This window comes from Zootermopsis nevadensis, unplaced genomic scaffold (genome assembly GCF_977971745.1).
Source record: "Zootermopsis nevadensis isolate Lab colony 2312 unplaced genomic scaffold, Znev_1.0 Znev_ptg000019l, whole genome shotgun sequence".
In the NCBI taxonomy this organism is placed as follows: Eukaryota; Metazoa; Arthropoda; class Insecta; order Blattodea; family Termopsidae; genus Zootermopsis; species Zootermopsis nevadensis.
Window position 1 is genome coordinate 545,959 of NW_028259151.1, and position 17,736 is coordinate 563,694.

Consider the following 17,736-nt stretch of genomic DNA (forward strand, 5'->3'; position numbering starts at 1 on the left):
CGGTAATTAAAGGAAAAATGAACGGAAGTCGACCAAGAGACATATTTCCCACCCTTTGGATCGACTAGGTGAAACCCATAATAGGATTAGGGCTGAAGGCAGAGATTAATCTGGTCCAAAACAGATAAACGTGGGGAACAACTATAACACAAACTTCAACATCCCGTAAGAGGGCGACGGATCGAGGAGAGAGACTGCAGTTACACATTGCAATGAATTCTAGGCTAGATTTTAAGAATTAGGCTGTTTCATTTAAAAACAGGAGTTTAAAATTCACCGACAGCAGACATGAGACAGATGACAGACACAAAAAATTAATAAACCTTCACCTTTCAGTGCGTGCCTTTCACCTGCCGCCTCTGGCAACAATTTCTTTGTTTGCAATAATTAACGTCAGACGTCTTATAAAGAATCACGCATATGGTTTATCTGTATTATAATTAAAGATTATGTTTTCAAACTTATATTTAAAATGGTATTAAATATACAGTAGTAAAACATTCTAATCATGCAGAAATCTAATTGCGTTCCACAGCATACGATATAAAAAAATACAAATAATTTTATTATTTATATTATAAACCACACGGTGTGAAATGACATAATATTTAAAAAAATAATGCTCAACGTGTTTCATAATTTATTGTACTATATAATAAAGCACTACTTTTTCTTTCCTCCCTTCATTATATGATAAGCAAAACAGAGGATATTTCAATACGTGACGGTCAGCTTCTCTTTAATACATTTAGATTCTGACAGTTATTAAAATAAAATAGTATGATGTGTTCCTTAATCTCGTATTTTTCTACTTAGCTAATAATAAATGTGGTCACTTGGTATTTGTAAATTTGGAATTATTGAAAATTGTTGTTTTTGATGCGAATAAGGCAATGAATAAGTAAGTTCACTCACAAGCATACTTTACGCAAAAATGCTAAGCTTTAACTGCTGATTACTATAGCATACAGTATCCATTTAAACTGATCCGCACAACTTTAGTATCTTCACTAGCATGTGGGCATTTAACACGCACGGTCCAACAAAACTTTTTTATATATAAATTGTGTGTGTGTCTGCTTTTAAGAGGTAGCATTAGTCGTTTTTGTTTTTCGATGACCGAATTTTGAACATTCGGTTGCCGATCCATAGTAGTTCACACACTCATATGTGCTCTGAAACTGCAGTCTAAGTTCCACTTTATATAAAATTAACTGTCTTGTTCTGACATCATAATTCATAGCCTACAGTAAAACCCAATTGCGTGACCTAATCTGGCATCTGATATGCGAAAACCATTAATTTAATCTTAAACTTACAATTCGTAATGATGAGAACGGTTTTACCGATGTGAACAACGATAGGGTGTAGGCTAGAATACCACCGAGCTAATGACTCCTCGTATTTAGGCTTAATTTATATGAAGCAGAGCGTGGATAATCTAAGCAGGAAGTTACGATTATCTTCATGGTTATTTTCTCTGATGTTTTTGTGGTTATCCTCGACTGCTGTAGGCAAATTATGGGACAGTAGTTTAAATTGGTCTATTTCTTCTTCCTTCTATAACTTTTCCAACTAATTATTTATAATGTCTAATCATCATATTGATAGAGTATTCTCGAGCTATTAGCTGTGCCATTTGGTTAAAAATCTACGTACATCGATTTTTGACCATCTAACACGAATGATAGCCCAAAGAGATTTTATTCATATTAGTCGCTGTGAATGGTTAATATCATAAATTAATCATCACAACATTTGATACTACGCAGTCTGAGGTACTGACAGTATCGTCAAATAAACACCAGACAAGCAAATCCGTGATCATTAAAGATGCAGTATCCTAATCAATTGTAGAGAGGTTCAGACAATGTTGTGCAAGTAAATTTACCTTACTCTTTGTTAATAACAGTTAATTAGAATATAATGCCAACGTAAAACCGTTTCAACTGTAGCTTAATCTCAATATATCTGAAATGCTGATGTCACTAGAAAATATAATATCCGTGATCCACAGCCATGTAAACGGGAGTTGAAGATCTAGGTTTACGCTCGTAATATGAGGCTTCAGTTTTGCTGACCATGATAGATCGTGTATTGTGTGTTACATGAACCATATGTTTCTATACGAAGTGAAGTTACAAACTGAAACCTGTTTCTAGCATCGTGTAACAGTGACTCGGCGCCCTACACGGAGCAACATTGTGGTACGTGATTTGGTTTGCCAAATAAGCGGTTTCTAACCTGTATGACTAAATACACGCGGTATAACAAACAACAGACTACGCAAGGGTCTAGCATGGCCACGAAAGTTTGTCAAGACGCTGCATCTCTGGCCGGATACTGCAGCGTTCATTTCGTTGTCGGGTGTGGTCGGGTCAAGAGTAAAGTTTTTCTCTTATCCTTGGACTTTCCTTTATAATTTTTTCCTGGCTAGTTACGTTTATCGTAATCTGATATATGGGTAATTCGTGGGTTATACAGTGACGAATAATGTCTCGAATAGGTTCATGAGCAGTGAGTAGGTACTTAGTTGTGGCCTGTTTAAAGGTTTGTACCGAAATTCCCGCACGGATACACCAATTATTTTATTTCGCTTTATTACAATTTAGCCAACCTTTCAGGTGGACAGACAGGACATAGCTGGATTTAAATGTCTCTTCTCACTATCGATTTCTGTGCAATTAATTTCTAACATATTGGTGATTACTAAACATAGCTGTAAAGCAGGATTTCTCAATCTGTTTTTTTTTATAAATTTTTGGTTTATTAATAACGTCCCAATTACAGATGTACTATAGTAAAAAATTATATATAAAATAATAATGAGTTGTGTATTTATTTAATGTATTTGTGGTTTATTTAACGACACAATCAGTAGGTCAGACTATACAAGATGCTACCCAAAAGTTCAGGGAATTTGCCCATAAAAAAATTCTGATCGTAACTCCTACTTTCCGCCGTCTCCTTCGACGTAGTCCCCTTGGGCATGGATACAGCGATCCCAGATTTTTTCCATGATTCCGTGCATCCCTGGAAGTCTTCAAGTGTGAGTGTTTTAAGCACCTCCTGCGATTCTGCCAGGATCTCCTCACTTGTGTCAAAACGACGGCCTTTCAAACGAAATTTCATTTTGTGGAACAGGAAAAAGTCGCAGGGGGGCGAGGGTAAGTGAATAGGGTGGGTGAAGGAAACAGCGTAACAACCCAGAAGACGGAAATCTTCAGGGTGGGTGAACTTTTGGGTCGCACCTCGTATATCGTCGAATGACAGGACGATTAATAAATTCTAAATTGAATGACTGAAAGCGGTCGTCGCCTAATTTAATCTATTGCCCAGTCATTTGTCTCCAGGGTATGAGGAAAACTACGATAAATGTTAGTCAGAATATCCGATCTCCGTGTCCAGATCCGAAGCTGGGACCTACAGAATGTGAAGCTGCCTTATTTAATACCACAAAGTGGATTAGATTTCGAAGGAACTTCGGGGTACTACGACATTTACTCATCAGATCACTTCACTTTGTTATTGTGCTGTCAACTTTAGATGTGGCCTTCGGTACACGAACCTTAAGAGTGAAACTGAATGAGACTATACCGTTATTCACTCTCCTTCTCAACACGTTCTTTATTTCCAATCCGCATTATATTTGTCGTCTCCATACAGTTATGCAAGCACAGAATTTATAGACTGGTTTGGCAGACTGGCGTTTTCCTTTAATTACTTTCCCATCGCAAATAAATGTATCTGTTTGTGTGGACAAACAGCTGTTCAACTGCATTTCTACGAAGTCATACAGTACTTCTCGCATGTTTCACATTTAACTACCATAGTTCGAATCCCGACTTACGCAGTTCGTTTTTAATTTGGTTTTTCTTTTACCTTTAACAAGTTAAACAAATTGTTCGTTTACACAATCAAGCAGAGAGCTAAATTTAGATTTCGCGCGACTGCCATCTTATCCTTGTAGATTGTACAAAAAATCTTAACAGAAGTTGCATGTTATTAAGAACAACCACCACAACAAGTTTAAGTATCTTAAATTAAGTGGCACTAGTGTCACTATCATAAAGTTCAAAAAGTTATATGACCTCTAGTGACATAATATTTATATAATGTTTACTGAAAACCCGTTATTGTTTTAAAACGTATAATTATTGCCATGTTTCCCACAAAAGGAATAATATAAAATAAATTAGGCGTACAATTCATATCTAGAACCGTATTAATAATATTCCATACAGTTTACCCTATCGGTGTTCTCTTAACAAACCCTTTAGCGCCTTATCGTCTTTCCACTGAAGGACAAGATAGAATTTCGAAGCCATAATGCGAAAATAATGTAATGAAAACTAAAAAATGCTGATTTTGAAAACGTATACTATATGAATCCGCACCATAAGGTGACTTCACAGGTTGTTTCTCGGTTCATACAACGACGTTTGTACACAGCATTGATTATATAGTGTCAAAGTGATAAGTCTACATGAACTAAAAAAAGAATCACCAGATGCTGATTTCTGTAACGTGTTTGATCTGTTGTAAGATTTTGCTCCCTTCTCTTTGTGGAACAGAGACTAAGTTACGACAAAGAGTGCATTATCAGCGCAGCAGAACAAAACGACCGATTAATAATGTAACTCAGATTACTAAATTTAAATGCCACGCACCGCATTCATGTTTAGTCAGTGATTTGTCACAATACATGTGTTTACCTATGTTTTATTTATCGGCGCTTCAAGAGAAATGTACAGTCGAATTATTTGACTACTCGGTTAACTTCGTGATTTCAATGGTTACGATAATATACAAAAATGGATTTGCTGTTACCAGTGGGTACTTTATAAGTACGCTGGTTCCTGGTTATTTATTACACATTGTACTAAAGGTTGGTTACATACGCTGTATGAACTTGTAGAAAGATGCTGAAAGAATATCCATTTAAGAACAAGAGAGTTAACATATCTTGAGAAACCGCTCCGTAAATTCTGGAAGCTTGTTTGCAGTATCCCGTGACACGTCTAACAGGAAGTAAACCTGGTCGAAAAGCAGTTCACTGTTTCGACAGCGTCATCTCTTAATGCCAATTTTTACCGTAAATATTAGTAAAAACATATATATAAAAAATTAAAAATGTGATTTGAATTTTAATACAACAATACGTAATACAGAATTTTGAAAACAAAACACACAATAATGGCATTCAGTTTCTAAGTTGTTCGATAATTCAGAAAAGAAGTGCTTATAAACAGTCTTACGATTATGTGGTTAAAAAGAAAATCAATTAAAATACAAACTTAATTAGTAACTAATCTCATAGTTTTAAATTACACGAATAAATAATATTTTTAAAATTACGCAGAAAGCCAATAGAAATAAAAGAACAGAGCACTAAATATACTGATAGCATACGAGGTGCGATCGGAAAGTTTCAAGACTGTGTCAATAGTGGGCGAACCGGATGTAGTACGAGCTTCTGACTTTAGGGGGTGCGGCCTACATTCATAGTGAATCAGTGTGCCAGCCGGCATTATCGAATTAGCATTTGTTTCTTAGTTACGGGCGTTTTGGTAGTGCATTACACCGACCCTCCTGCGATTTCGGAATGGCGTGTGCATCAAATTTTGCCAAAGACTCGCCAAAACGGCTACGGAAACCTATGAAATGCTAAAACAAGCATTTGGGGAGTCCGCAATGGGTCGTGCACAAACTTTTGTGTGGCATTCACGTTTTAAAAATGGCCGAACCTCTGTCGATGATGACGAGCGTTCTGGACGACCATCTTCGAGCACAACGCCCGAAAATGTTACGAAGATTCGGCAGGCCATTCACGAAGATCGACGTCGTACCATCAACGACTTGTGCGACATTGTTGGGATAGGCTATAGGACCTGTCAGCTGATTCTAAAGGAAGAACTCCACGTGCGACGCATCATGACAACGCGCCAGCGCACACCGCCCTCAAAGTTCGGCCGTTTTTGGCCTCAAACACCATGGCCGTTATCCCGCACCCTCCTTATTCGCCGTGTGACTTCTTCCTCTTCCCAAAGATGAAAATTCAGCTAAAGGGAAGGAGATTTGAGACGATAGAAGAGATTCAGGCAGAATCGCAGATGGTGCTTGACAGGCTGACAAAGAAAGATTTCCAGGGATGCTTCCAGGCTTGGCAGCGGCGCTGGTATCGTTGTGTTCACTCCCAGGGGAACTACTTCGAGGGTAATGGATGAATTTAATACCTGAGATAAGTGTACGGGTTTTTATAGGCGCAGTCTAGAAACTTTCCGATCGCACCTTGTATGGGTGGAATGACTGTATGTTGCTCCTGTAACTTCGCAGCACTTAAAGTGCAGGTCAGATATTATTTAGTGTAATATTTATATCGTAAGCTTGTGGACTATAGATTCTTTAATTAAGTGGCGTGTACTGTTTGGGCTAAAATTCCTCAAATAGGCCAATTGTAAAGGCCATAAATCCCGTCTCCTGTCTATAAACGTAGAGATTAAATATACAAAAATCTCAAATTGCCTGTTATTTTATATGAGTGTGAATCTTAGTTTCTCACAACGAGTGAATATGATAGATTGAGAGTATTCAAGATATTGAGCTGAGGATAATATGTAGACCTAAGAGGGATGTAGTGGCAAGTGACCAACTCTCTGCCAAATATGATTAGGAAGATCAAATCATGTAGAATGAGATGGGTGGGGCATATAGCCTAGAGATAAAAGAAATTTGCACACATTTTTAGACTGAAAGTATGCAAGGAGGCCACTTGGTGGAAGACCTCGGCGTAGATGGTAGAACAATATTAAAATGGACTTTAAGGAGATATGAGAGGGTGCGAACTTGATTGCTCTGGTGAATATAGTTATGAACCTTCGGGTCCTTGAAAGGATTAGATTCTCAAGGCAGACTTTGTTCGATATATTTATTCAATTATGGGAGGTGAAAAGTTGGGAAGAATGCGATTGTGGCTTATTTCTTAGAAATTACTTACAGGTATAGAGAAAGCTCAGAAGACATTTTAAAATTTACAGCCAGACTCTGGACCAAAATTCGGATTAAACACATGTCGAGAGCGTAGAAGCTGTGTCAGTTCTACAGACCAGTCTCTGTTCAAGAATTTTAGAAACATAAAACATTAACTGGGATATTTACCTTAACCTTTAAAATTCCAATTGCTAAATTTAACAATTGCCATTAAAGTACTTTCCTTCCTGTACACTTCTTTTACAAAGATGGCTGATTTACATCACGCCATCTTTAAGAATCTATAAAGCAGGTATCATACAGCGGGAAAAGTAGACACTAACATTATGTTAATTTAAATATTGCAAAGTTTCTGTGCTATCCTTTCGTCGCTTAAAACAGAAGCTATAAATTTGCAGCTTCTAATGATTGTATGCATATAATAAAAATAATTAATACATTTAGGAAATTAACGCGTTTCTCAATAACCTCAGCAACTGGTTAGCCAACATGTGTGATTATAATTGTATTGTAAATACTTCCCAGTCTGCATTAATTTAACCTAATGTAAACCAAGCAGCAATGATGTCATACATCCCTAAGCCATTTATATATCGAGGCCGTAGGTTAATCCTAAATGGTGATATGCAAGTATAAAAAACACAATTCCTGTTCAGACTATCTTGCACATTTCGTTGTCATAGAAACATTATGAACAGAATATAAGCATTGCTTCAAATAAGAATAATGCACCCATGCCTGGTTTAAACTGCTAGGCGTAACAGTAGTCACTGTAAAGCCCGGTCTACACGTAACGTCTCATCGTACGTTTTGTTTCATCAGTTAAGATGGTCAGGTAAAACTGACTAAAATCCCATGTCCACACTATTTACGTTTTAGCTACCGTTTTCTGCTCAGTTTCATAGATACCATGGATGAAGTACTACTTGTAGCAATTATTTCATTGTGTCTCGTGAAATTGAAAAGAAAGAAAGTTGTTCGTCGCTCACGGTGGTCTAGAGGATGGTTGCTAAAGAGGGGCAGATTCTCTCATGTAAATTTGCTTCGGGAATTACGTCATGAACCTGAAGATTGGCGTAATTATTTATGAGTGGATACGTACACTTATTTGAAATTACTATCGTTAGTAACTCCAGAAATACAAAAAAAGGATACTACCATGAGAAGGGCTATCACACCCCATGAGAGACTGACTGCTACTCTAAGATTTCTAGCGACAGGTAGAAGCTACAAAGACTGACGTTTTACCGGAAAACAATGCTCTAACCGATCCGTTTTCTGAGAAACGTCCGTCTTCATTCAGTTCAGGCAAAACGTCCGTTTCTCTATCCATACGTAACATTTTGACTGATACGTCTTAACTGATCAAATAAAACGTACGATAAGACGTTACGTGTAGACCGGGCTTAAGTCGGACTATTTATACAAGGCGCTCTACCCTACTACAATGTCCTTAAAACAACTCTTACTCTCCTTTACATTGCATTCTATATTATATTTCTCAGTAACGCTATTTCTGACATTCGATTCTTGCTATCCCACATTTATTGCTATTCTACACCGCTCGTGAGGCATTCTAAACCAGCCAACACGAAATACTGTATGCTGCTATTTATTACCCATTTCTTCCTCAAAATCATTAGCGTCACATTTAACTTTTAAGGGACACTCTTTGTTTTATATTTCTTATAAACTACTATGTGACTTAGATTTTCGAGAAAGACGCTTTTTCCATGGAATTATCTTACATTTATAGTTCTCACGGCGGTGTAAATGGCGCGATTTTCTGCTTTATGACGCCGTGTGTTCTTTTGAATGGTAGGGTTTGTCAATGTTTCGGAGGAATACATCGCCTTCGTCTTCAGGTTGAAGTGACGTGATTGTTAGTTATTCTTATAGTGTTTTCATTTTAAATTTTATGGAGCAGGGATCTTGCTCAGAATTTATCTAAACTGTAGCACGTCAAGTTAAAGATTTAGTGATCTGTAGGCAAAAAATGAGTGGAATAACAAAACAATATATGTTGGTAAACCAAAGAACTTTCTGGACATTATCCATCTTCTTGATTAAAAAAGTCATTTCGGAGATAGGACCTAGCTCTATCGACTGAGACCAACGAAGTATGTTCTTACCTGACGACAGATTCCAGTCTCCGAAACGTCGTGTTTGTCATCAGAAATCAAGATGATGGATAATGTCTATAAAATTCGTTGTTTTATCAATACACCACCTTCACAAACCTTCAGATTTAAAATAAACTAACTGGTCTAAACAGAGACCTCCAGATATTGATGAGGTCTATAAAGCGTGGAGATCTACCTCCATATGAACATTCACACCCTCATGGAATATTCCACAGGCGCAACTTTACTCCTGTACTTTACTGCTGAGTAATGAGGGTATTGCATTAGAAAACTATTCCATACACACAGACTCATCACAATAATAAGCCAAACTAATTATAGCATAAAACAGCTAATTACTGCATGCCACTTCTACTCACCAGTGCATTTGAGTTCCTTCCGCAACTCGTCCGAACCCATGAAGCAATTCGACGTTCCGTCACATAATTTAGATAATTCATACAGTTGTAGAACATCTGTTGATTCGTTTACTTGGCATCCGAAATAACCGTCTTCCAAATTTAAAAAGAATATTTCGCGTTTAATTCCAAATCCTACTCCACCGATTGAAAGTACCTGTAAGCAATAAGAAATATGAGTTAAAATCATCAATAATACATTCACACGAAACAGAAACTAATATTACGACTTATTATAATGTTTTATTCATTCTAGTTTAGTGTTGTACAGAATATTATCTTTACTGTAAAATGCTTTCTTTTTCCTATATGTTTCGGTCCTTATTTTAATTCATGCGACGACCCTTTACTTGTGATATTTTTAAAGGCTTTTTGAGTTTTCTTCTATTTGCTGTTACCTTCAGGTTTTTGGATATAGTATGTTTCCAGTTTGTGTCATGTTCATTATCAGTACACTCATAATATTATATTTTCACCCTGGCCTACAATATGCTTAAAATCTACACTTCAAGTCATTTTTGGTTATAATTTCCTACTGATTCTGATATTTTGGATCTCTGAATTGTAGAAAAATGTTTATATTGTATTGCAACACTGGTGTTTTTAATATTTTATAATATATTTCGCTTACAGTTTGCGGTTTGCTCTTTTATCCAACATACAATTTCAATACAAGGTTTTCGTCTCTATGTTTATCATACATTATACGTTGTTCCGCGTGAAGATGGCCTACAAACGACGAAACATGCAAAGTTAAAGTTTAATACAAAGAAATTTAATGCGATGCTTGTTTAATGGCCTGTGTTTATAATAAAGTCTTGTTCATTATTCTTAAAGACTGAGTGTGGAAACACGCAGTTTATATCACAAATGAAACGGTATTAAACTAGTTTCAGTGAGACAAGAAAGTTGTTAATGTACGTAGAGTTTAATGCTATGGGCGCGCTACTCTAATGTATTATGCTCTGAAATACTCGAAGAATCAGTTACAAGCTTCTTATAAGACGAGTTTTATAAAATAGATCGATTTGGTTCCTTCAACGGAAAAACTCTTACGTTTTACAGAGAATGGTTAAGCTTCAACCAACAAGTAAATTTCTCTTTCGCTCTGAGGTTCTCTCCACACTAATCATAACAACACGTCTATTTTTGATCAGTATGTTAGGCGATATAAAAGCCTAACTTATCGACCAAAACATAGAGCATGTCAGTGACAAAAACACCGGTGAATACATGTGATCATTTGTCTCTATATTAACCCTCTGCTACATTATTTAAATTAATTAAATCCTAACATCTTTCTTCCTTCATTATTTCCCTCTATCCTTCCTTTATTCTACTGTACTTCACTCAAAAAAAATTCAGTACGTTAAGGTCGGCATGATATATTTCATTTTACTGTGTTATACTGCGTTATAGGCGACAAAAAGTTAAAATGAACATTGTCAAACAGATTCAATTAACAAAGACAGAAAAATCAACAGTACATTCTCTGTACAGTACATTGTCTGTGCGTTAGTTTCACAGTCATGATTATGTACTACACATAACATAACTGATCGTGTATGAAACAAAATTTGAATCCCAGACACCTTTTCGCCTTCAAATATATCATCTAGAAGTTGGATAAATGAAAATATAAAGCTGGTCTGTGCTGAATTAAAACACCATAACATAAATTCAATTCAATTCAATTCAATTAATTTCAATTCAATTAATTTATTTACGTGTTTGCCAACAGCAAGAAGCCAATAACAGGCAAACACTGATAATATATACAATAATAGTGAAATAATAATGGATAATATTACACAAACGGATTAACTAAACTTATAAATATACAGTATTAAATATAACTGCCAAGTACAGGCAAACCCAAAATAGAAACAATATTAACACAGAGCAAAAAATGAAGGAATATAAATAAAAACAAATAATCCACCTAGGGAACACTAATATAATTGTAAAACTTTAAAAAATATAAAAAGACAGATAACGAAGCTAGATCATTTCCCTTGTTGAGAACGATTAGGATAGTGGATTTACAGCTCACGCATTCTTAACCTCTGTCTAAATAAATATGAGCTATGAGCTTCAGTTTTCGTCAACTTTACCACCAGTGTTCATTAGACATAGACTGGGTGGACCCCAAAGTTGGTCTGGACGAGAGAAGATTCTGCCCCCGCTGGGAATCGAAACGAGCCCACAGCCAGTCAGTATAATGATTGAACTATCCAAGCATGTTAGGTAAACAAAGTTTATAACATAAAATACAGTTTAAGATGTGCGTCAATATAGCTATGTTGGCATATGATTAAAAATTATCAATGATCTAAACAAACATAAAAACTATTATTTGGTTATGCACAAAGTGCGTAAAATAACCTTCAAGTCATGTCACATATTTCTGTCCTCCCATGTGCTTTTTCTGTAAAAGTATAGATTGTATTTCGATTAAATATAAAACACAAACCTTGCGGGTAAAATTTAACTTGGGTTCGAATTTATCAGACAAGAACTCTATTTCCGTACAAACAAAATTAACTGAAATGTAATACGTACTGTACAAATTACTACGATCTATGAATTTCAGGTGGAAATTTTTCAGTGCAGTAAATATTCAACAAGATGCTTGGGGAAATTATATTTTAGCCAAATGTTCTCTCGTGAAAGTGAGATTCGTAACTTAAATAAATAAATGTCGATACTGATGAGACATAAAACAACGAAACTGGAAAATCTGTTTACTCGGGGTTCGATTTCCAACGGAGGTAGAGTATTTTTCCTTTAACCTCTACGTCCAGACCGGTTCTGGGGCCCACACACCCTCCCATCCAATGGGTAAAGGGGTCCTTTCCCGGGGGACAAAAAGAGCGACCGAGGAGTGAGCTGACCACTCACCCCCATCTAGTGTTGAGGTGAAGAATGAGTAGGAGCTAAATATCCTTTCCCCCAAGCGCCTACATGGCGTATAGTGGGACAGTTTTACTTTAACTTTTTTCACAGTAGAGTACTATAATTCTACACACCTGTGTTTTAAAACAAATCGTTTTACAAAACGACAGTTCCGTTGATGTAAGTTACAAGTTGTAGAGCGACAAAGTAAAAAGTGAGTTTATTGGTTTGTAAATCCTTCTCAATGACGTTCTGAGTAAAATCTAGGATTTCAACACCCCTTCTTCCTTCCCTCAAAATTCAAGGACAATGCTAAGAGAATTTTTTACTCAATTGATTTGGTAGCTAATACTCCAATTAACGTGTGTTTAAAATGTTAACTGTGTTACTTTTAACATTAACTGCACATGAAGTTGGCTCGCTAACATTTTCTTTCTTGTTCGTTAACTTCACAGAGTACCCATCCCACCAAACCAGAAACTGCTTTCTAGAGAGTCTCAGAGAGAGGACGAGAAGTGGCTTGGCAGACACTCCCTGCAGACAGTCAACACACGTGCCTCTCCTCCCATTCAGCCATTTCCCGGCGTGTCTTTCAAATGCAACGGGGACACACAACGTTACATGAATATGTAATTACTGAATGAACACGTCCATGCGCTAGTCGTGTCCCTCGTTAGAACTCAAGAAGCCGTTCCAGGAAAATAACTGAAACTCGTGTTACAAAATTACACGTTTTATTATAATTACTATTTTTGAGCAACATAGGAAGATGTGTTTTCTGTCTTGTGGTCCCCTGTTACAATACCAGGTGTATTACTGATTACACAAAAGATGCATGATAAGGTCTGGAAGAAACGTTCAAGACACCTTACAGTAAGCTACCCACGTAGCATACTGAAAATAAACTCATGATAATCTTCAACAGAGTAACACAACTTATCAGCCAAATTATTTAAAATAACTTCAAACTTATTAATACCTACAAATTAACCAAGCAAGCCATCATATCCCCAACAGACACACAGTGTACAGCATTAAATTATATTAAAATTACAACAGTTAAATGTTAATAAAGTATTTTAATTGCAGATAAAATTTTAATAACTTTACTTCTTTTCCATGGTTCATGATTCGTGCTCACTTTGCATACCATATCCCCACGTCCGGTGAGTAGGCCTACGTGGGGATGGAGTAGTTTCTTCTTTGTATCAATTTGAAGGTAAACTTTATACGCCTCGTCCAACTTCACGCTTAAAACATCAATTAAAAATTACGTCGCTTAGATATGAAATACACCATTGCTACGTAACGGTACACGTGATGTTCATATATAGGAATTCAGACATAGGAAATATCCTGGGATTTCATATAGAAAAGATGCCCTTCCTCCCGTCCTCGAGTATAAGAGACTTTGGTCATTACAGGATTTACGAAGCGTTACGGACAGGAAGGTAAAGGTTCTTCATTATGACTCAGCATCAGTGGACAGTGAAGGTTTCGTATTGTCTGTGCATTACGGTACTTCCTTTCGTAATTACTACTGGTAGAATAGGTCGGTTGAAATTAAACGGTGAACGATTTCTTTTGTATCTTGGCCCTTTGTCCATCTTCTTCATTTAGCCCTTTAATATTTTTATTCTTTTTTTCTTTCTTTAACTTTATCCTCTTTTACCCGTAGGTGTCGAGGTTTATTTATTCATCTTTTGATCTGTTTTGGACAATGGTAGGACTCCTTGGATGAGTGATCAGCCCGACGCAAGGCCTCTACCTATACAAACACAGAAAGACACGGACAAGCATCCAAGCCTTGAGTGGGACTCGAACCCACGGTCCCAGCGGCCAGGCGCAAGAGGTCCATGCCTCAGACCGCGTGGCCACTGCGGCCGGCTAATATCATTATTTATTTTTATTTGTAGTGTTCTGTCTGACGACAGGTCCATATGAACAGGATCCTTCCATCCTTCTCTCGGACTGGGACCTGTTTATATACGTTCTTGGCAGATGATCCAGAAGTGGTTTGCCATTGCCTTCTTCTGTGTGTGAATGGAGTAATTGTTGGGATGCCACGGAGAAACCGGGGAAGTCCCCGGAGGAAAACTCCGTGTTGCCTAGACCACGGCCTTGCCCAACACAAGTTATAAATTCGGGCACCGCCGGGAATCGAACCCGAGACCCCAGGATTACAAGGCCAGCGTTCTAACCGCTAGACCACCGTGGCAGAATATCATTATATCCTTCCATATTTCCTCCCTTATCCTATCCAGTCCTTTCCAGTATAGAACAATTAAAAATATCACGTAGTACACTTAAATAATTGTTTTTTGTTATTCATAATAGTAGTACATCTAAAAGCTCCCTATATTTAGCAGAACTTGTAAATACTGCCATCTGGCGTCAGAAAGTTCAGATGTACTATCAGACTATCAGACTGGGTTTTAATATTGTAGTCTGCCACATGTAATTTACCCTGTCACTCTGTCCCTGTGTTTCCTTCTGCTATGTTCATCGTTATCATCTTCCGATTACAATCACAATCCGATATTTAAACAGTCTTCTCGACAAAGCAGTCATTGTCCGGAATAATCCGTGCGTAACGCTCAGATACTCGAGCAAGATTTTGATTTCTTGAATTGCTTTGCAATTACTATCTTGAAGCAGCCTGCATAAAACACGATTTTACGTTTACAGGAGAGCGTTTATAATGGATATCCAATAGCATGAGAAGTTCCGAGAGGACTTTGAGAATATTCTTATTTGTTTCCAGATTGTAAACATTACGACCTTCTGACTGGTGTTGTTGGGGGTTTCGGAAGACAACGTTTAAGTGAAACCAAGTAGCCTCTTTTAACCATTTGGTGTAACCTAATACGTAAGCAATGTGTTTGGTCTGAGTTCTACATACGTACACAGCTCTGCAACTCTGCAAACTACTTGCTTGGCAAGTTATACAAATCGAAGATCTTGTCAATCATGTCAAGGTAGCCTAATTTTCATGCATAAACGAGTTAAAAGCCGTCACAGTGGCCGCGTGGTCTGAGGCGTGGGTCCTGTGCCGCTTGGTCACTAGGACCGTGGGTTCGAATCCCACTCAAGGCATGGATGTTTGTCTCCGTCTCTCTGTGTTGTGCTGTCCTGTGTACAGGTACAGGCCTTGCGACGGGCTGATCACTCGTCCAAGGAGTCCAACCCGCAGATGCTCAAGGCACTGAAGAATGAGTCGCCTATGTATCCTAAGTAAGTAAAGGAGCTAATTATTCCTGAATTAATTAATGTAAACTTATTAAATTTAGGAATAATTTTGGCTGCTTCGCCACTGGACCCAAGGTTCGCGGGTTCAAAACCGGCCGAGGTCGATGGATTTTTAGGGTTCCATTTTGCAGATTTACGGTATGTAAAAGAACCTTACGAGCATGAAAGAGATGTTTCGTAAGCAAAATTCAGCGACCATTTCTCACCCTAGTCTCCCTGATTCAATGCTAGATGGCCCTTGCAGTCAAATCACGATTGAGTAGAAATTGTGCAGAGTCAGTGGGCTAGTCACTGACTACTCACAAAAGCACACACCAAAGACCGAGAAACCTCCGATAAAGGAGGCGGTGAAAACCCACAACGAGGTTGTAGAGCCAAGGAACAACAACTAAATATTTTGAAGGAAAATAAAGAAATACATATATTCCAACTGTTTAATTTAAGAGAACATTTTCATATGCGCTGTAAAATATAAATTTATTGTTGTAATCTAATGTAAAAGAATAAGTTACTTCATATTAAACAATCTGTAGAATAGGTCTATTATTTAGCTGATTTGTATCACACAGGCGTATTAAGGACAATTTACACAGCTCTACATTCTTAAAGCTAATCAATACACACACACACACACACGCACATGTATATATATATACATATATATATACACATATATGTATGAACTTTGAATATAATGATGCTTGGCTTAGTTTTCATTTGTGTATAATTTAAAATAAGACGTTAACTAGCCCATTTAAATAAACATATGAATATGTGATAAAAAAAATTAGAAATATGGTTTCTCATAAACTCGATTAAATTTCACACACAAGAAGCTCTTCCATTCTGAGCTTACAATAAAAGATGCTATTCTTGCATTAGATTTAAAAATCCCACACATATTTAAGCAAAATAATCCATGTCAATTTACTATTATAAATTTCGTTTTCATAACAACTATGTAAATTGTATCCAAAAACACGAAAACATAAATGTTGTATTCGTTATTTTTTTGCTACTTATCTTTATAGTACTTGCTTATACTCACTTTCTAAACATAAATAATTTTGCAGCATTTAAACGAAGAAAACTCTTGAAATTCCTTAGGCAGATTGGATGTCCCGGATTCGAAACGCCTGAGATACTTATTGTAGAACAGATACATTTAATGTGCTTAGGAGTGCGAAAGGGTACGAGGCAAAAAACGTTGGCGGAATTTCACGGGCTATCGACAGCAGAGATAATTTGTACCGAGCAGCTTATCAACATTAAGAGAGGCATGATGGATCTCAGAAAAAGAGTCCGCTAATTCACAGGAAATCATGAGCAATTAAATATACGTATTATTCTATGCAAGCAGGTACCCGCAGTAAAGAAAATACTATCTATACCGTTATATTTTATCAAGGTTTTCTATTCTCGAAAGACCTTCGCTGCCTTACAAACCATATCTAAATAATTACGTGTCTATTTGGGTACACTGGTACTTACTATATGAAAGGTAAGAGATTTTATCTCACTCATTCTTCAAACGTCATCTTATGACTGTGTCCTGATTGAGTTTCTTATAGTCTATAATAATATTTTTATATAGCATATGGATTGAATTAGTATGTAGATGATTAGTTCTAATCATTCATATATGTGACTGATGTAAATTTATTTGTTGTTACTTTGATGATGAGAAAAATAATTTTACATTATTGAAACTTCATAGACAAATAAAAACAAAGACTGCCAGTTCTTGAGAATTTCACATCGAGTATCAATTACAGTATTTTAGAAGTGCATCGCAAGATGACCAAATCGAGGCTGTTTATTTTCTTGTTTTAGTACTATGTGATCTTTTGAGTCTTTAGCTTCCAGAGCCTTTGGTAGAAGTTTTATTAACTGCATGCTGATGTGAAATTAATTTTATTATTTAAAATATGTTGCATCAATAAATACACTCTCTGAAATTGCCAGTACATAAATTTAAAACAGACAAAAATTTAGAAATAATATATAAAATCTATATCTAGAACCAAATAAAACGTTAGCAATATTTTAAAAATAAAGAT

General features: G+C 36.6%; 1 protein-coding gene across 5 annotated transcripts in view; it reads right to left on the reverse strand.

Moving 5' to 3' along the window:
• dpy (fibrillin-like protein dumpy) overlaps positions 1-17,736 on the reverse strand; it is a 385,379-nt gene that overhangs the window by 282,907 nt on the left and 84,736 nt on the right. For all 5 annotated transcript variants that reach the window (XM_087351382.1, XM_087351381.1, XM_087351380.1 and 2 more), the window contains exon 3: positions 9,494-9,689. In XM_087351382.1, the coding sequence (XP_087207508.1) occupies positions 9,494-9,689 (196 nt within the window). The remainder of the gene's footprint in view (positions 1-9,493; positions 9,690-17,736) is intronic.